Source organism: Pelobates fuscus, chromosome 6, assembly GCF_036172605.1.
Source record: "Pelobates fuscus isolate aPelFus1 chromosome 6, aPelFus1.pri, whole genome shotgun sequence".
NCBI lineage: Eukaryota > Metazoa > Chordata > Amphibia > Anura > Pelobatidae > Pelobates > Pelobates fuscus.
This window is the reverse complement of record NC_086322.1, coordinates 220,786,835-220,808,561: the sequence shown is the minus strand read 5'-3', so window position 1 is coordinate 220,808,561 and position 21,727 is coordinate 220,786,835. Positions and strand designations below refer to the sequence as shown.

At 38.4% G+C, this 21,727-nt stretch overlaps 1 protein-coding gene across 3 annotated transcripts in view; it reads right to left on the bottom strand.

Moving 5' to 3' along the window:
* ARHGAP24 (Rho GTPase activating protein 24) overlaps positions 1-21,727 on the bottom strand; it is an 829,616-nt gene that overhangs the window by 509,620 nt on the left and 298,269 nt on the right. The window contains exon 1 of one of the 3 annotated variants that reach the window (XM_063458761.1): positions 12,166-12,489. The exons of the other annotated variants lie outside the window; for them this stretch is intronic. Coding sequence (XP_063314831.1) covers positions 12,166-12,271 — 106 coding nt within the window. The 5' untranslated portion in view covers positions 12,272-12,489. Of the gene's footprint in view, positions 1-12,165; positions 12,490-21,727 lie in introns of those variants that run through there. 3 annotated transcript variants of the gene reach the window in all.

The window sequence follows — 21,727 nt, the reverse complement described above, 5'->3', positions numbered from 1 at the left end:
TGGAGGCAGAAATTCAAATTGGAGCTCCCAAAAGACAATATTTCCATTATTTTAAATGCATTTTAGAGTCCGGCATGCATACAGACATTTGCATAGTCATTGATGGAATACTATGGGGTTATTCTGTAGAATCCTACTTAGCATACTATTATACAGTGAATGTCTCAATGTATGCTTCTATATTTAAAGATATAGTAGCATCGTTTTTAAAACTGCATTTAGCTTAACAAGATTTAACATAGCATATACAATCAGAGTGTTTTATCATATCCTGTCCAAGCTGCATTTTGTTTGCTGGAAACCCTATGAATATAACATTTCCTGATTAACTACATATGATAAAAAATAAAATTTTACAAAAATTATGTGCTTCCTGAAACTGAATTGCAGAAACCAAATGCCGCAGGAGAGCAACCTCTGGGGGTAGTACCGTTTGAGAACAGTTTAACCCCTTTGGTTAAGAAAGTGCCAGCAACCTCCTGACACCATAACAACTTCATTCTAAGGAGGTTGTTATGGTGCCCGTAGTGTTCCTTTAACTTTATGAGATTACTGGTTATGTTGCTGACAAGTGAAAATCTATAGTCCAATACATTGTCCACTTAAAAGGACACAATAGGCACCCAGACCAATTCATCTCAATTAAGTAGTCTGCAGCGTGGCGTTTTGCTGTGTATGCGAACTAGCCTCTCAATGCTTTCCTATGAAGGAGGCAGGATTACATATATTAAGTTTACGTGTATTCTACCTTCTTAGAATGGGGTGGCAGGGACCTAAACATTTAACTGGACATTTTAGCATTAGGATTACACATTTTGTGTTTTCCTAACACTATAGAGTTCGTTTGGTCTCATAAAACCACATATCGTATTTTACTGAATGAAAATGTAAAGAATAAAATGTTCAGTACAATTCTAATTCATATAAATACATGAAAGATTCCAAAGCTTTTTATTATGTATAACCACGCACTGCCAGTAAAGGAGATTTTACGCTGATGGTAATTTGGGGCTGGTTAAGGATTGACTCTAGGAAGAGTAGCAGTGGGCAGGAGAACATTCTGCTTTGCTACTCTGTCTACTTTCTTTGCTTCAATACATAGAAGGGGAAAGAAGGACTCTTATATACTCGATGACGTAGAATAATCTTTGTTTGGGTGGTGGTGTCGGACATATTGACTATATGGAGTGAGAACTATGAATCCGTAATTAATATTCAGAATTATAATGCAACATGGACACTGGAATGTTGTACACATATCCTGTAAAGCAGACATGCAGCATAGCCCCATCACCCAGATTCCGCATTAATGGCTACTCACTACTAGTATGGCACCTACTGCATATATGTAAATAACAAAACACTCACCATGTACTTTTTTTTTTCATTTTCACCAACCAGTTATTGCAGTAATACAAAAAAAAAATCCAACTTGGAAACAAGCTTAGATAAAATCCTCGAAATGATGTTGCCTTGATAATGCCTTATTTTTTCATGGTGTGTGTAATGTTTGATCCAGCCATTGTTGTGTATGGCAATTACATGGGTAAACGCATAGACAGTTCCCCTGTCCATTTGACAGATCATATGTATCACCTTTTCCTTTTTTCATGCTTTCCAGGTTTCACACCAGAGAAGGCACCAGAGTTAAACTCTCTATTTATTCCTCAATTAACCTTTAATACATTCTCTTTTTATGGAGAACACGCAATCATCCTTCCTTTTACTCAATGTATAATTCATTCTTGTGATTCAAAACTCATCCATTACATTTAATACTATTATTAGGACACGTCAAGGAAAATAAAGTGACCTGCTCTTCATGACATTTCCTTTAAGACTATAAGGGTTTCATGAGCTTTTTATAGAATATCACGCTATTACAAATTGCAAAAAAATACACTGGATAAAAAGGAATAAATACAATTATAACTTGTTGCTAGACACTTCTTGAATTAGCTCAGTACAGAGGAAGTTAGATTGTATTTGCAGAAGTCGAATTGCAGAGATTTTGAGCCTTGCATTTGGCTGCTATACACTAAAGGCATGCCTGTTTCTATATCACATCTTGTAACAAAATCACTGCTCATCCTGGTGAAAGTCTGGTCGGGCTCGAAAAATAACCGACTTGCTATTATAAATATAGCAAGACAGCTGTTCATCAGGTTTTGACTTGTAGCCAAATGTTCCACCGAAGAAGTCTAAATAAAATTAGGGGCTCAAACACTCTAACTGTTTAATTGATTTCAGGTTATAAAAGCTTGATCTCTCACCCTGAACAGCTGGTTAGTGTAAGAAAAGTAATTTAATGGTGGATGAACATTTAACATTTTAAAGGAGCACTATAGGGTCAGGAACACAAAAATGTATTCCTGACCCTATAGGGTTAAAACCACCATCTAGCCCCCCTGGGCCCCTCATGCCTCCATAAATATATCAAAATCTTACTGTATTCAAGCCTGAAGCTGTAACTCTGCATGCTGTTTGCCTCAGAAAAACAAGCAGTCTGCTGGCATCATCAGAAGTGGTAGCCTGATCCAATCACAGTGCTTCCCCATAGGGCTGAGACTGACAGATCAGAGGCAGAGCCAGTACAATTCAAACACAGCCTTGGCCAATCAGCATCTCCTCATGGAGATAAATTGAATCAATGAATCTCTATGAGGAAAGTTCAGTGTCTGCATGCAGAGGGAGGAGATACTGAATGTTTGGATGCATTTTAGGCAGCCATGACACAGGAAGGATCTCTAACAGCCATCTGAAATTTTCTCTGAAAAAAGCCTGAAGGTAATGATTCTACTCACCAGAACAAATCCAATAAGCTGTAGTTGTTCTGGTGACTATAGTGTCCCTTTAAATAAATTCTCACAAAGCAATGGAGCTTTGGAGTAGTATTTTCTACATAGCTTAGAGTTGTAAGGTAAATAACCCCATCAACAATACCTAATCCAAGACTAATCCTAATCCAATTTAACCTAATCCCTAATTTGAATCAATAGTTTTGAACATTAATTGTAATGCTTGCTTAACCCAATTATTATTTTTTTTAATTGTGTTCAGCAGTGTCACCTGTCATCAGTAATAGATATTGACTCTATGACTTCTAATGGCGTTGAAAAAGCAGAAAGCAGAAACTATAAGCAATTGTGTAATATACGGTTTAAGAATATATTATCATTTGTGTGAAACAATATTTTTTCATTAGCAATAACTATAACTACTGAGTACTTTTCAAATATTCCATTTAAGAATTTTGATTTGTTTCAATCTTTGCTATAATCAGTATTTTGCTTTACTTCCATCTTAACATGTTAAATCATGCATTATTCGGGATGACTTGCAATGTGTTATACTAAATAAGTATTTTTATTGCACATTTCAACACCTACTGTTTTCTAATGGTTACTGTTAAGGTTCTATATTTTTGTATCAAACGTTAACTTTGTCATTGACCACCTGTCGCGATTACTAGTGACCCAACACGCAGAACTATGTAAACACAAATTACGTATAGCGGCTTTAGAATGGACGGACTTAACGCAGCAGAATAGTCAAAAACAATCTGAAGTCAAGGGTACAGAAATACACAATAAATGAAGAACTAGCCAAAAGACCTGATACCAGAAGTAGGGAAAGTCGAATACAAGCCAAAGTCAGATACCAGAAAATTCAAATGAACAGGAACGCACTCTCAGATAACCAACAAGTGGAAACCACAACAGGGCACTGAGAAAATGCATAAGAGGGTTTAAATATGCCTCTCAGTGCTGTAATTGGTCAGTACATGGCCTTTGAGCCCAAAACATGCCTGTGCGTTGACATTGTGATGTCACACGCACACCAGCGCCACCTTTAATGTGGGCAGTGTGCCCTTTTCATAAAGAACAGGACCGCAGCGGCCGGCGGCCTTTAGAATGCCGCACCAGCCGAGACCTGTCTTCAGAGAGGATCGGGCAGCAAGCCGCCGTGATCCAGGTAAGTGATTCTTTCCCCTGTCGGTGCGACCGTCCAGCTTATGTGTGGCCGCGCGGACCAGTGACTTCAGTGCGGCTATAGTATCGGTGTGACCGCACTGATCAGATCCGTGACAGCACCTGAATGTGGAAGGTGGGTGAAGACATTGCTATAAAATGATTGTGGTGCTGAAACAATAATTCATTATCCAGTATATACGAGAGTGCAATTAATCTAGATCTAAACTTACCATCGGACAGCTGGTTTGTTTCCTTAAAATATGAAAGCATATTCACCATAGCTGAGGTGGAGACTTTTATTTTCATTGAATTTGTAAATATTGTGCAATGGGAGTTCCTTCTGTTTGCGCATTGCACATCAAAAAGAAGCAATACAGTTATAACGTTGCACTAACTTGTGGGGTGATGAAGAACAATATTGAGCAAGGATATACTACGCTATTGGAAGCCACTTTTATTTCCATAAATTATGAATTGCCTACTGTGGACGTGGGATGTTGATTAAGTGATCAGAGAATTTATAGGACCTTATGTGTATTACCAAGAGTGGCTACAAAATAATTGGAGGATGCTTTTGTGAGCCCCAGATAGATTTCAAACGATTTGAGAAGGCACTGCGTTTAGAGCCAGCGAAAACACCTGACCATAATAAATCCATTAAAATGCCACTCTCAAACATTAAACACTAGCCTATGAACATAAATAGCACTAAGGGCTGTGTAAAATAATTATCCAAACAGTTATTATTGACTGTTTGACTATCAGTGTCAAGTAACACCATCTATTACAATAAGTAACAGTAATCAATTTTCCTAGCTACCAAAATTGCCAAAATTGCAAGAAGCAAGCTGTTCTTTTATTGCATGATCTACTTTTTAAAGACTCTATTCTCTAAGAGTAAATGGATCAACAAATGTTTTCATTTAATATTGCCATTTAAAAAGAGAACCACCGCTGGAATTACACAGTTGAATAAATCATTTAAAATCATGTTATGTTAACCTTTTTTTCATGTGATGCTCTGTTTTCTTTTCAATGTGTATTAAAGACTTGGCAAATGACCACAATCAAGTTCAGGTAATAAGAAAATACAGGCAATATTGAGCTCATTGAGCAGGGCCCTCAACCCCTCTGTTCCTGTGTGTCCAACTTGTCTGGTTACAACTACATGTTTGTTCGTCCACCCATTGTAAAGCGCTGCAGAATTTGTTGGCGCTATATAAATAATAACATCATAATAATAATGCTCAGAGGTCAGTGAATTTATTATCAGGACCTGTGAGTGTTGCCGGTATTTTCTCGTTACCTGGATTTCGATGCAAAATTGTGGTGTCTGCCTTCATACAGAGCACCTCCTTCATCGATAGGCGGACTGCTAAGCAGTACCTGAGTGCAGGTTGTGTTGCTTCCTGTAGTGCACAATCAAGTTCAGAGAAGGCACAGGCAGAGCACACAATGCAAATGAGGAGGCGACACAGAAACATTGTTCTGTTTTAATTTCACACGTTTCTGTAACTTTCCAATATCCATGGCTGGGAAACCTGATTTTAAGTACACATGTTTTTAAGAATTGCATAGGCTGTTTTTTCTGTTTTTTTCAGAGATATTCAGATGTGACCAAAAGAAGGTAACCCCGTTAAACTGGAGGATTGTTGCATTTATTATTAATAATAATACACCCCATATAAAAATGAAATGGTGTATCACACAATATTTTTTAATAAACACTTTCCTCTCTGGTCAAATTAATAATTATAATATGATATGATTTAAAGATGTTTGTAACAACGAATGGGGCAGAGCAAGGCTCATTCCCACAAACAATACCTAGCCAAGGAGCAGCTTGGGTTGCTCTGTTCCATGGCCTACCTGCTGTGGTGCTCTTTTGTACATTCCAGGCCTTGTGGTTCTCCACACCTATCTGTTTCTCCTAATTTAACCTGCTGGCACTCCTTTACTGCTAATACCACAATAAGACCCCTTCCTTCTCCACTGCGCTTACTATATAACTTAGAAATATATTGATCATCTCTCTTGAGGAAGGTACTGGGTCTACCCCTTTCTCTGAATTATCTTATGTCCTTCACCAATTCTTGCATGGGTCATTGTGCAATAAAACACCATCCTGCAATTTGGCCAGCTATACCTTTTTGGATCTACTTCACCATTACTGACTTTATATGTAGACGCGTATATGATACTGTCAACACTTAGTTTCTTGTTCTTCTACAGCTTTTTGTATAGAACTAATTTTACAAATGAATAAAGATTGCCAGAAATAAGAACTCCTCTGTTTTATAAAATATATACCCCACTAATAACAGCATTTACCAGCAATGTCAGCCTCACAAAGGCTCCTATGGTGGACTTGCCCACGCACAGCATTGTATTGGAAGGTGATATAGCTTATATAGCCACAATTATTGATTCACCTCCTCCTTTCACTCCTAAAGCAATGCTCTGTACCACTTGTACATATTCATAAAAAAAAATACGCAACTATTCTTAAAATTTGACAATTTCATAAATGCTCTTCACTCCATTTGTCCAAAATGTTCCCCCAAAAATAATATTTTAGGGTATATGAGATATATGCAATGCAGGTGGAAAGCAAAATGTATTTTCATCCAAATTCTTTTAGATGAGCCAAAAATGTCCACTGTGCACAAGTCTAGTCTACTATGCACTATGTATCGTAGGTAAACATGAAGGCTAGCAGCAAAGTGAGCATTTTTTCCAGGTCCAAATGTTGAGCCACAAAATGGCAATACTGAATTGAATTTGACAATACATATTTAGATTCATTAAGCCCTCATATCACATATCTTATAAATATAAAATTATGCATATGGTATTATTCTCTATTTTTAAAAACTGTTTTTGAACATCTGGACAGAAACCTGGGCTCCCCTGGCACCCAATGCCCGGTCCTTCTGCAGCCACTCAGATAATGAATACGTTTTGTTTCTGCATTATTGACACAAAGCCATCCAACTTTGAACAGATGGTAGTTAGAATGCCTTATTGATTAGAACAATGTGCCCATGCAAAATACATATTGCTGGGTGATCATAAGGAGAATTCACAGGAGTTGCAGACAGAGAAAATCATCCTTCATAGGTGAGTTGCCTGGTTGCACTGCACCCCATGCTGCCCTATTAGCCCACTCCAATCTAGGAATTTTGGCAGAAATTTGGAGCCACCGAAACTTTGGTATCCATCCCACTGCAATTTTCTTTAAAATAGTAATCTAGGAGAAATATAGGGAAAACAAGAAGGAGCAGTAACAAATCTATATGTATATATTTATATATTTACATATATTACACAATGATTAAATATATATTATATACATTCCCGCTCCTCCTAAATAGAATCAACATTTAGTGGCTGTCCCCTAACCATCAATCATGTCTTTTTTTTTTTTTTGGCGCCACAGATGGAGCTCTAACTCACAAGAACAAACAAAAGAGTTTCATCCATTGTCCATTTTGTATAGTTTGTGATTAGTCTATATAGAGCTTCAGACGAAACTTGGACCAATCACAAATACGGTAAATGCTAAATGTTTAATAGATCACCAGGGGAGAAGAATGTTAAATGCTAAATCGATTTTCTCTATTTAAAGGAACACTATAGTCACCTAAATTACTTTAGCTAAATAAAGCAGTTTTAGTGTATAGATCATTCCCCTGCAATTCCACTGCTCAATTCACTGTCATTTAGTAGTTAAATCACTTTGTTTCTGTTTATGCAGCCCTAGCCACACCTTCCTTGGCTATGATTGACAGAGCCTGCATGAAAAAAAACCTGGTTTCACTTTCAAACAGATGTAATTTACCTTAAATAATTGTATCTCAATCTCTAAATTGAACTTTAATCACATACAGGAGGCTCTTGCAGGGTCTAGCAAGCTATTAACATAGCAGGGGATAAGAAAATCTTAATTAAACAGGAAGTGTTTATGGAAGGCTGTGCAAGTCACATGCAGGGAGGTGTGACTATGGTTCATAAACAAAGGGATTTAACTCCTAAATGGCAGAGGATTGAGCAGTGAGGCTGCAGGGGCATGTTCTATACACCAATACTGCTTCATTAAGCCAAAGTTGTTCAGGTGACTATAGTGTCCCTTTAATGCTAAGTTATTTCTAAACAGACTTTTTGTTATATACTGGATGGACAGACGGACGGATGGATACATAGATAGATGAAATATAATTTAGTAAAGTAAAATAGAATAATTGTCATTTTTAGTACCATCATACCTGCACTAAGCATAAGCCATCACATTTAAACTATACATTGCGCTAGAGTAATTGCTAGCAAAAATATATACGGCATTCTGTACTAAATTATCTTCATGGCCATCTCTGGGGGTTACTCCCATCCACATGCTTCCAGAATGATAACTGCTGCATTCCCGGAGCAGAGATGCACATCGAGCACTTTAACTGCATAAAGTTCCACTCCAGTCACAATATTTGTAGTTTATACCGTTAAGTGTTATTTTTAAAGAGGCAGACAAGGAAAAAAAAAACACTATAAGCTTTTATGGTGGTTGTGGTGCTATTAGGCTGTGACCTCTGTCTAGTTTTCATCAAACTGTTTGCAAAGGCATTTAGTGGCTATGGTGTTAAGACTATCCCTTTAAATAGAAAACTTGATTCATAGAGTTTCCAATAGCCCCTCATGCTATTACATTGTTACTATTTTGGTAAGATTAAAGTGGCACTGTAGGCACTTTATCAACTTCATCTTATTGAAGTTGTTAAAGTGTCTGCAGTCCTGCCTCCACCCCATTCTACCCCTCAAAACCTTTGTTACACGAATTAGAAGGCTTGGAAGTGCAGCTTCAAGCTACAGCTCTAATCCCCCTCCTCTAAGCCCTCTGAGTATAAGAGTCGGTAAGCTTACTACCGTGACATACCGTGACCTCACAAGTTATGTGCCTACATGCGACTAAGCTGCACATGTGCCTACATTTCCAGATGCTTCTCTATGAGAAGATTGGATTGGCCCATTATCCTGGAGGCACGACTTCAGGATGACGCAACCTGAGGAAGTGGTAGCGACAGCGCTGAGGGAAACTCAGCGCTGGAGACAAGGTGAGTTATTCGATTTAATTATTTTATTTATTTATTTTTGCACACGGGAGGCCTGACATGACAAGGGACATCAATACAGATATATTTTCCTAACGCTTAAAAAAACCCTGTACCTTATTTGATCATATTTAGTTAACTTATAGTATCAAATAATTGCAACTGTTTTCATCAAACGTACTGTCTGGGAAGATGATATATTTTTGCTTTTTTTAAACAATAATGTTAAAAAAATATTCTTAACATTGTGGAACTACCATAAAAAATGAATATTCTTTTCATATAAGATCTGCTCAACCATCATCTCTGAGAGCTCACACTACCATACCTCCTGTGGCTGTACTGCAGAATCCCTTTCATTTTTTGCTGATTTACTGCTGAATTCAAAGCGTTTAGTGAACTCCGATCCATTAGCGGATTCTTATTAGTATGTAATTACATTAACATATCACTATCTACCGAAACACAATGCAATATTCAAAATGAGTACTTTGTTTATAACTATTACAATGTTTATATCGGCATTATATTCTGCTAAAGTATTCACTAACATTACAGAGATTTCAGTAACCTTAACCGTGTCCTGTTTCCATTTTAATAGTGTCCTTGTCCTTATCCTCAAAAGCATGGCTTGCAGAAGTTTATACACAAGAAATATTTGTGTATGTAAAGAAGAAAAAGAAAAATCAGAAATGTGTTTGCTGTTATTCTCAACATTCTGATCATTTTCAACACATTATGTGCATGGCATACATTGAACTTAGAATGGTATTGGTTAAGTGATGTGGCTTCTACCTGGCCACACCACTACTCCACCTATAATCCAAACCTTGAATGCGTAATAATAATAACTAGTATTTATAAAATCACCTTTCTTCTAGTGGGACTCAAGGTGCTTTTTAGTGCACACTCTCAGAATTAACCAAACCGGCAATCGAATAGTAATAGATGTTCTTATTACCCATTTTATGGTACTCATTTTATTGACCTCGGAAGGATGAAGGTCTGAGTTGACCCTGCCAGGATTTGAACCTGTGATCTTGCACATTTGAACAGACTTTGTAGTAAGAAAATTTACCAACTGAGCTACCTCGTCAGCTTAAGTAGTTGTTTGAAGCTTCTATTTAGCTTACATAATTACTCATATTTATTTATATATTTTCATGAATGAAGCTTCTTGGTACTGCTAAACAACGTATCACTTCAAGAGGCACGCTCTGTATATTCATTCAAGAACTCTGGTTTAATATATAGTTCCGAGTTCTAAACTAGGAGCATGTTCATTGAAGATATAAGTATTTAAAAATGGTGTCTATGTTACGTAATTTATGGTAAATTTAGCCCTGATCATCACTACTGAATCTACTACTGAGCAAAGCCGTCTGTGAACCATGGTATTTAATTGTAAGTTTGGGTACATGTTTCTGAACATATTATGGTATAGAACCAGGAGAGTAACAGATTTAGCATGGAGGGAGGTGGTGGGGTGCTAGCAAAACAATGTCCAGCTCAGGTGACATTTGGAGCCAAGAAAGTGTGCCGTTCCATGCAGGTCTGCCAATGGGCGCCGTACTGTTGCATAGTATAAAAAAAGCTACCATGGTATTATTGCACAGTTAAGAGTCTTTCAATGGTGCCTTGCACAGTTTGGGGACTTTTCTTTTTTCTTCCTAGAAGTTCTGTGCCAGAAATAAAATCTTTATTGCATTCCTAATCAAATACGGAATGTTATAGGCGAAGGTTTAGTGGGAACGTTAGTGAATATATTTCTTACAATTGTTCTCTTAAAAAAACCTTCTGAGGTTTTTCAGATAGATACATTAATTTGAAATTATTACATGCATCCTAATTGTCTGCGGACAGGCAGGACTGATCCAAGTTCGTGCTCCCGTTGCGCCATCATGGGTTAATAATTTAAGGTCCTACATCTGGGGACACCAGAAATATGTCACAAATAATAAGACATGCTCACACTGTGCATAGTGCTGTCATGAGATTAAATCCATGCCCATCATGCCTTAGCAGTGTTTCGAACATGGGGTGCCCCAAATTCAGCTGGCCAGACCAACAGCCAGTCCTAAATCCATACCACATGAATCTGTGTTATTATACTTCTTTAATAACACTGACAACATTGCATTCTCTTCCAAAAATATATCCAAAGATGTCTGCAAGATAGCTGAACAGACAACCTAACTGCACAGCCAATATTTCATGGATTAATACATACTGAGGGGTATCTAAAGTGGCATCTCAATCATGCAACTAATTAAAGGTCACATGAAATGCAATCAAGAAATTCATTAAAATAAGTCAAAAAAGACAAACAGTGCACAGTTGTAAAAAGAGCAATGTACTTCTGAGATTTTTCATCAATGTAATATTGATATCCATGAAAGTCAAGTAAAGATGCAAAGGATTAAATAAAAGTTCAAACTTGAAGAATCAGATGTAACAATAGGGGAAAAAAAAGTGTTTTGTTGCATGTATTACAACAACCTTAAATGACAAACATCATATTTTAAGTACTGAATCTCACTCACGTCAAAACAAGCTTTCCTGTAACATGATCCCCTATAATTATACTATTACCCGTCACTCACTTCACTACTCCTTCAGCTCCGTAAGAGTATCTACAAATACCCGAGATATCACTTACACCTTAATACAGCCACGTCTCTAAACCATTTATACCTTCTATGATTACCTATTCCCCTGCCACGCTTTGTGAACAAATGATTTCTGCCACTTTAAGGTATTCAATGACATTCAGGATTCAGCAAAGAATTCTAATTACTATCACACAAGGCTTTAAAGCAGACAAGTGAAAAAAAAATCTTTATCAGTCTGTCTGTAACCAGTAATCCAAAGATGGTTTGAACAGGAGGATTGATAATTTTAAGGCTTTTCAGCAAATACTTGTTCTTATCGTTTACCCTAGAAGGATTGAGATGGTAATCAGACGTGAGTGAATGGCCTTTCACCCTTTCATATGTCTTGATCCCTAAAGTGCCTTTAAGGGTTAAATGGCTTGGATTTATTTTTCTTGTTCTACAATAGAAGGAAAAAAGACAAGGGCTTTAACTTACGCTTAGCCGTTCTCCTCTTCTCAGTCGATGATGGAGATATCAGAAGCAGTGCCCCAGAAGTCACGCTGTCAAACAGCATGCAAATATCTGAAGGGAACCTCAGCATTTAGAATTTTCTGTTCTGCTTTTATATCCTCTTGCGCACACACAGCATAGCACGCTGCCTGCACTTTCCTAACTGCTCGAAAAGGTGCTGCGTATCCTGGGCAGATTGCTTCTGCTAGGCAGAGTCGAGGCACAGAGGTTTAATCTCGTTACATGACAAATTGTTTCAATCACATGTAGCATGTGGTGCACACACTCAACTTGCTGTTACAGTCCTTCACAGTGTCAGATGAGTCACAGCATCGGAGGAAGCTTAGTCTTAGAGTGGACATGTACAGCGCCCGTCAGTCTGGAAATCGGGATTGCATGTAAATTAATGGTACCCAGGCGAAAACAAAGGGGGATGCAAGTTCCTTCTAACAGATCTATACAGATTTATCACCAGTGTGAGGACTGCCTGTCTGTGATAACGTACATGCAGCAACACAAATGGGTATATGGAACACTTTCAAACTGGTGAAAAAAATTAAAATATATTATAATTATAATAATATTAAAAATAGGTTACAAAAATAACTCTATGACAAGGTTTTAAAAAAAAATCTCAACCTGTTTCACACAGAAATTATGGGCCATATTAACTAAACAGTGTATTGTGGTGAAAATCGAGATGCAATGGCCAAAAATTGAGTTACAAAAAAAAAAAGAAATCCCAAAACAATCTAGAATTTAAAAATGTCTACCTCTTTTTTTGATGTAGTTGTCCCAAGTCAGTAATCTATGTCAGCAGACCCAAAAAAGAAGAATGTTGGTGCAATTAAACTTAATAACGAATCATATAACAAATTCATACATATGATCAAAGCGATGAGAAGCTATCATTGAACAGGGAATGTGAATACAATTATGAAGTCTGGATGCATGGGGTAAAATGCTATGTTGTCAGAGATCGTTTAAATTTGGTTACGCTAATTGCCCCTTCGACTGGCAAAAAATGGGCAGTAAATATGATGTACAACACTCCGAGCTCCTAAATGACAAGTCATCAAATTTTTAGTTTTATGCTAAAATATAAATGACAAGTCGGAAACTTTTTGAAATATACTCTGCTCCAATTAATACAAATATTTCCAAGTTTTAACCCTAGACTGGGCTTGTTGATTTAATTTGACAGGCACAGTAAATATCCTCTTTACTATATAAAGTATACTGTACGACTACGACTGATTTGATATAAAGAATATCACAATAAATATGTGTGATTAAATATGATAATTAAATAGGTAATATGGCAAAATACAAGAAACAATACAATATACACCATGAATATTCTGGTCATTATATGTTGACATATTTATTATAGATGTCAAATCATATGTAGCATATGGGATGGAATATAAAAAATGTGGTGAATTATGCCATACGAAGTGAATTATGGCATATGTGATTGTGATACAACCTGGAGAAATCAATTCATACCTCATGTTCTAAAATGTGGCAAACAAGATTAAATGTGATGTGTGATACAGCAAATTAATGTGTGAGTGTGGATTCACTATCTGTATGTCCAGTTTAGGTGAACTTGCATGAGCAATGCAGAAATTACATCCTAGACACCAGAAGATATAGAATTCCAAGGTGCCAACTCCTTTCACAAAAACAAAAACACCATTGAATTGCATTAAAAATATTTTCAATGAGTAGAAAATGCTTATAAGACAGGGAAACATCCTTGAAGGCTTAGAAAAGGTATGTTTCTTTCCAAGCCAGTTTTGTAAATGGGGAGGTAGTGTCTAGATGAGAGCATCTGCTGACCCGTCTCAGCCATACAGTAGTGCCAGTGCTGGTGGCACTTCGTGCTTCCTAAAACTGAAATTTTAGAAGCCATATGCTGCCTGGAGGGAGCTAAGATTTGCACTGGAGGCAACTTTGGGGTTAAACCATTTGAGAATGATTTAACTCCCTGAGGTCAGAGTGTGCCTGGGGGCTTCTCGGCACCATAACAATTGAATTAAGATAAAGTTGTTATGGTCCCTGGAGTGTTCCTTTAATAAGCATTTTTACATAACATGCCACACCACTATGTAAGACCCCAAAATATATAATGCTATAGAAATTCAGAGAAATTGTTAGCATTGGGTACTCTTGATTTGCGGCACACTGTGCGAGCACCATAAATACTTCAGCAAGCTGTACTGGCTATGGTACCTAGATTTTTTTTTTTAACATCTTGTATGCATAAATATTTGTAATAGTTTGTCTCTTCTTTCTTGATATATATTCCCCTTGTTGTAAAATTGTAAAGCAAGACGGAATATGCAGTCGATATATATAAAATATAATTATAATACCAATCCCGTTGATATGTTGACTTCATTAATAATAATGTGCTGGTGCAAACTGAATGTCTGAATGTATACGAGTGTGACACAAGAAGGTATGCGCTAGACCAGTGGTCTGCAACCCAGTCCTCATTTTACCACCAACAAGAGTTATGTATTTCCCTGTTTTATTTCAATGGAGATACTGACAAATGCTGGACTGTTGGTAGCACATGAGGAGTGGGTTAGAGACCACTGCTCTAGAGCAGGGGTACGCGAAAGGTAGAACTCTTTCAGCTATCACCTCCAAACTTCCCCTGCTACCTCTTGTCTCAAATCCCCATTGTATCCTTTAGATTGTAAGCTCACGGGCCATCTAGCTAAGCACTTTGTATAAAAGAGCTCCAAAGGCTAGATATCAGCTTACGGGCAGGGCCCGTTCTACCTCTTGAAATTTGTCTGTGTATATTGTACGTTCTCCACTAATTGTACAGCGCTGCGGAATCTGTTGGTGCTTTATAAATACCAGTAATTAATAAATAAATAAATAAATCCCCAGATGTTTTAAAACTACAGCTTCCATGATGCTTTGTCGTTCTAAAGGTATTTTGAAGGCATGCAAAGCATCATGGGATCTACCTTTTGGGCACCCCTGCTCTAGACTGTGTATGGATTCTGTAACATGATGAATAAAAAGAATAACATATTAACCCAGAAAGAGAAATACATACAAATGTTCCTTAAAAAATAAGTTGAATGTGCAAAGTCAAAATGTATTGTGAAATGTTTCTGCACGTTTTAGAACTGGCTGCTCTCCTGACCGCCAATTACAATGCTAAATTTAACTTCCCTGCTGAAATCAATAAGTAATTCGACTGCTCTAATATGGGTGCATTTAGTAGTGAGTTAAAAAAAATATATACTGATGGTCGAGGGCAATTAGTGGACTCAGAAAAAAAAAGCTAATATTGAATTGCATCAAATAAATCAACCAAATGTATCTTCTAAGCTATTCTTTAATGTGTAAGTACGCATGGTGTTTGTCACCTTTTACTCCTGAATAACTACATTGTTTTCTACTAAATATTAACGATGTCTTGTATGTTAGTGATTTTTTAACAGAATAATAATGAACTGATCTCTATAGATCTGGTCCCTAACTCGGTCCTCAAAACACACAGAATTAGGCATTTTCTAATTGAAGAATCTGAAGAATGCATTGTCAATCACTTGCACTAGAGCACTTATCTCAAACACCAACCCCTTGGATGTTTCTGAACTACAACTCAAATGATTGTTTGGCAATCTGTTGCATGCAAAGTATTCTGGGAGTTATAGGATACAATATCTTGGGAGCCTATGGTTGAGATCACTGCTCTAGAGTATGGTACCTATTACCTAATATAGGATATTTGTTCTAGGTTCAGCTTATTCAAATAATTTCAAGTTAGTTTTATTGTAAGCAGACTTTACTATTTTCCATGATATAAGACATCATTTAAAACCTTTGCTTATTTAATTATTTGCTAGCACACTGACTTCACACCAGGTTCCCTGTCTTTTGAGCTCTATATTTCAGTAATGAGACTTCTTTAAAAGTATTTTTATTTCATTCTGTTCTCCTGCAGATTTGCATCATGTATATATGAGGAGCAATATTAAGAGCAGCATGAAACCTCTCAACTATACCACACATCATTATTGCACAAAATATATTTCTAAAGGTGAATAAACACCAACAGATGCTGAGAGCTTATTAACTAAACAGAGAACAAATATGATGCCCAAATAGCTAAGATGAGTATTTTGATGGCAAGTTCACAACTGATTAATGGATGATTCTAGGACTTTTAATAATGGAAATCTCATCGTTAGGGTCCTGTGCTGTTTCTCTGGGTTAGTTCCCTGGTGTCCCGCTTTTGGGGAACAACAGGGAACTGTCCCCAAAAACTGTATTTCGAGCGCATCACTAGACGTGCTATGGTTAGGGCACTATGAGTGGACAATAGTGAATCACAGTTTAGATCAAGAGTGGGCCCACTGTCATCAAGGTCCATGCAGTAATGGGTAATTCTTCTTCCACATCGTTCTAGAAGAAGCTACGGTTGAAAAACCTACATTAAGCAATCTCAATGCCTTCCCTAGGGTACTGCATTCATTCAGATGGCATGGGATGTTTCCTCTAAAAAGTGTCATTGGCACCCAGGTCTTCAAGTCTAACCTGATCCGTGCCCAGATTTCACGAGGTGTTAGTGGATCAAAGAAAACCCAGGTGTGTCAGTTTGTGCCATCACATAGAACTCCTTCATATCACTGTGCCCCATATACTTTACTAAAGTACTCTACTCTATTAATCAGGAAACACGCATATAGAGAAAGAAAGTATTTCAAGTGGATCTTGAGTTTTTCACACAGGTTGAATCTATCTGAAAAACCGCCTGTATGATGAATAAGATATAAAAAAAATTCCAACACAATCAAAAGGTACAGCATACAGGCTTTGGGAAATGTCAAACTAATGTCAAAACTAGAATATTAATGAGTTTTTCTAACTTTTTCCATCAACTGTCAAGAGCAACAGCTGATTGCAAAGGCTTCTTTCCAAGTAATGCGCAATTGATGCAGATGCATCACTCGCATCTCCCAGATGCGCATGCACAAGACAGTCTCTTCAAGCTATCTCATGGGATCTTCCATAAATCTCTACTTATTATTTCCATTCTTCTACAAGAGTAACATGGCTCTTGTCACGGTAAAAGCTTAAATCACTATTATAAGGCAGGAAAAAACATAAGTGGGCCGTTCTTAAGGGTGTATCTAGAACCACATCTCAGTAGGGGTAGAGCACCACATTATTGAAACCAAAAGTGTTTTTTACATATGTGATAATGCTTAGTTTAGTGTAAAATATGGTATCAAACAACACTTTCCCATCATAGTCACAGATTAGTTCATGATAGAAATATAGAATGCACCCATACAAACACACACACACACACACATTTGATTTGCTATTTCAACCATGTTCTCCTGGACAAATACAATTGCATCATTCTGATTGGCAGCACATGAAAAGGCAGTCCTGTAGTATGCAGAATGTAGAATGCATATGCTATAGAATTCCTGATTTATGTTTTACCTGTTTGATGGTCACCTGACTTACTAACTGCAAAACCTAAATTACATATATGAATATGGTGGATATGGCATCCCTTATTCAGACACACACAGTTAAAACATACACAAATAAACCACTGCATTTAGGAGCCATACAATAATATTCCTAGAAAAGGCATGCCACAGTGATAGCCCACTCAAATGTACCTCCGAATTAAAACATTAAATGCAACTCTGCATTCACACTCAGTGGCACACAAATACACCTCACACATATACCAAAACAAATGCATACCTGCATTCATAAGCACTACATTTTTATTCTCAAAATAAATACACTGTTATATTCACACACACTGTGACACTCCACACAAATCCACTCCTGCAAGGACCTCGAGGACTGGTCATGGCCACATATCTCCTGGTTCGGGAGGGTGGGGATCATCAAAATGAACCTCTTACCACGGGTTCTCTACCTGTTTCAAGCCCTACCAATCTCCCTCCCAAATGCTTTCTTTAGCTCACTGTGAACCCGAGCAAACTGTTAGCTAATGGATGCGTATCTGTCAGTGTGTGTGTGTGAGTGTATGAGTGTGTCTGTGTGTGAGTGTGTCTGTTAGTGAGTGTGAGTGTGTCTGTTAGTGAGTGTGTCTGTTAGTGAGTGTGTCTGTTAGTGTGTGTGTCTGTTAGTGTGTGTATGTCAGTGTGTGTGAGTGTCTGTTAGTGAGTGTGTGAGTGTGTCTGTTAGCTGCTAACAGACACACTCACACACTCACTAACAGACACACTCACACACACTGACATACACACACTAACAGACACACACAGTCAGACACACACACACACACTCTAACAGACACACTCTCACACACACACACTCTAACAGACAAACAGACACACTCACACTTACTAACAGACACACACTAACAGACACACTCACACACACACTAACAGACACACTCACACACACTAACAGACACACACAGTCAGACACACTCTCACACTCACTAACAGACACACACACACACACTAACAGACACACACACACACACTAACAGACACACTCACACACTAACAGACACACACAGTCAGACACACTCACACACACTAACAGACACACACACACACACACACACTAACAGACACACTCACTAACAGACACACACTAACAGACACACTCACTCACATTAACTCATTTTTTGTTTAATTTACCCCCCCCCCCAGCCTCCTTACCTTTGGGAATGCTGGGGGGGTTCTCCCTCTCCCTGGGGTCTAGTGGGGCTGCCGGTCGGGCTGCTGGGCTGGTTGCTGGGCGGGCGGCTGGCGAGGGAGCACTTCCTCTGAGCTGTCTGCTCAGCTCCCTCGCGCGCCGCAGAGTGAGGCTGGGAGGCGGAGCCGGAATATGACGTCATATTCCGGCTCCCAGCCTCACTCTGAGGCGCGCGAGGGAGCTGAGCAGACAGCTCAGAGGAAGTGCTCCCTCGCCAGCCGCCCGCCCGCCCAGCAACCAGCCCAGCAGCCACCAGCCCAGGATGTCTGTTAGCCGCAAGGCTAACAAGGCATTTGCCCTGGGCGTTTGGGGGCGGAAAATGCCGCCCAAGGCAAATGCCTTGTTTGCCTCGCGGCAAATACGCCCCTGAGTGACACTCTGCACAAACACAGCCTAAATTCAGACACACACAGGTATTGAACACAAATACACTGTACATTCAGGCCCGGACTGAGACATATCAGACAAATATTTTCCTGTATACACATAAACATACAAACACATTGATACTCCATACAAAATACTTCTGCATTCACAAACACCAATTCACCAAAGAAATACATAACTGTCTCCAGTTACACACAGATTTACACTTCACACTGCATGCACTCACTCTAAACAAAATATTTACTAAAATAGCTATCTAAATCACTTGATAGCACTAAGAAAATAATTGTTATTTATTTTTTTTTTTTACCACTTTAAAATTGTTAGAAAAAAAAAAAAAAGAACGACACATGTAGCTCTAATTACAGTCAATTCCTCAACCCTTCTGTAAGGAAGTCCCAATAAACTTTCTGCCAAAGTATAATATAAAGTATAATATACCCTTTATACCACCCCTTAAAGGGAAACTGTCATGCCTTAGCTGGCCCTCCACTTGCTTGCTGCAATCTCATTAAGATGTAGGTGCTACACTTCTGTCCACCTGTGCTCTTCTTGTCTTTGTTGATTTGCCCTGCATGGGGATACTTCCCAAAGCAGGGCATACCTCCTCCATCACGCCGACAGTATTGGTCAGGCTGTACAGCTTTGCTGTTAACTTGTGCTGGACATGTCAAGGCAACCAGGTCTCTTTAAGAAGGAGGCTGCATAAGACCCTAACTTTGTGTCCCTACTCACCTCCAATAAGGCTGGAGTGCATTACAGGTGCACGAGAAAAAACAAAAAAAATGTTATTTGTATTTTTTTTTTGCTCTAGCCAACATAATCATGGAGGAAGGAACTAAGGATCAGATATCAATCTTCACCTTCTATTGCCTGGGTGGGTTTTTGAACAAAAAGATAAAATAATCCAAAACTGATTGAAAGCTTAGGGTGATCATACGAGTAGTCTGCAATTCACTGATGGTCCTACATATTTCTGGATGCATTTATAGATTGATTGGAAAAGGTAATTATACTAGGCCTTCCTTAATGCTACCTATATTAAATTTTATCTTATAGGTCATTTTGGAAAGGCGATTATTAACGTGCCACAACTAACCATTTAGTGAATCGACCCCACTGTCACTGCAATAACTGCAGCAACTTTACAAATTTCCTTATACTGACACTACATATAGCAGCCTGTGTTTAAAGTACAAGATTTAATGCCAATGAATAGCGCAGCTCTCTACGACTTTGTTTGCCCTGCTCCAGGGCTCAAACTGTCCATCAAAATGAGAATCTATTTCACTTAGAAGAAGTGCCTGTGAAAAGTCATTCCACCGATGAACATCTTTTTAAAGTTCCCAGCTCTCTCCTTCCAGTGGCAGCCTTTGAGGTCTATTAAAGGAATCCAATATGCCCAGAGAACATGCAGGTATTTTCAGACTCGCAGAGTCAGACTGACTGATTGCAAGGACAACCGACTGACCTTTTTATTTCAGGTTCCGGCTCATTTATATTGGTCAGGGATACATGTGTCATTTTAAATTAAAAAAGGTGACCGGAGGCACCCAAATTGGTCATACTGAATAATCTAGACCAGTCTGTCCAATCCATGGCCCAGTAGCCATATTCAGTCGGCCAGGTTCAGCTTAGCAATGGTATTTAGCCATATTCATTTTAAGAAACACTGCGGGTTAAATTTTATAGAACTCACAATTGTCAAGCTTTTTTACATCAGCATATTTCCAAAGTTGACTTAAAATTTAAGTCCTCTGCTGCTAGCCATGTCTTAAACGTTACTTGCCACTACAAACCAGACCATAGAAACAAGGGCTACATTTCTAATGACAGGGTTACATTTGCCAATTGCTAGTGGTAAATAGAAATGCGGTGCCCTGTGTCTTAAATGTCCCTATTTAAGAGGAACAGTCCCACTTTCTTTTCTATCCTAATGTCGCTCTTTTTTTAGGAGTTCAATATTGTTGGTGTGTCTGAATCTATAATAAAGATCTGCAGCTATATTACTCACAGCAATCAAACCTTAAAATACAAGTGTAGAACCTGACTCCTGCCACTCGTTCTTCTCCCGGGAGTCATGGGAAAAATCAAAATGCCTAAAAGCCTACTTGGCGAAGGATCTCACAGCATTAGTAAAATACTGCTAAGTAGGCTTCAACCTCACGTGTCCGCAAAGCTGGATCCTCCCTCCTCTGCCTCCTCTGAGAAGTATCAGCTGGACACACCGGAGGCTATACTCACTACAAAGGGACTCTATGCCCACCTTCCTAATGAAGATCTGGACACTCCAGCAACCAAAGGCGACATCATTGACCTCATAAAAAATATCAGGTGGGGGTGGGTGGGACATGCCATTGTCCACCACCCAAATAATAAGTACCCACCATTCCCCCTTGTGACAAGGGGTCCCCAATCCCCT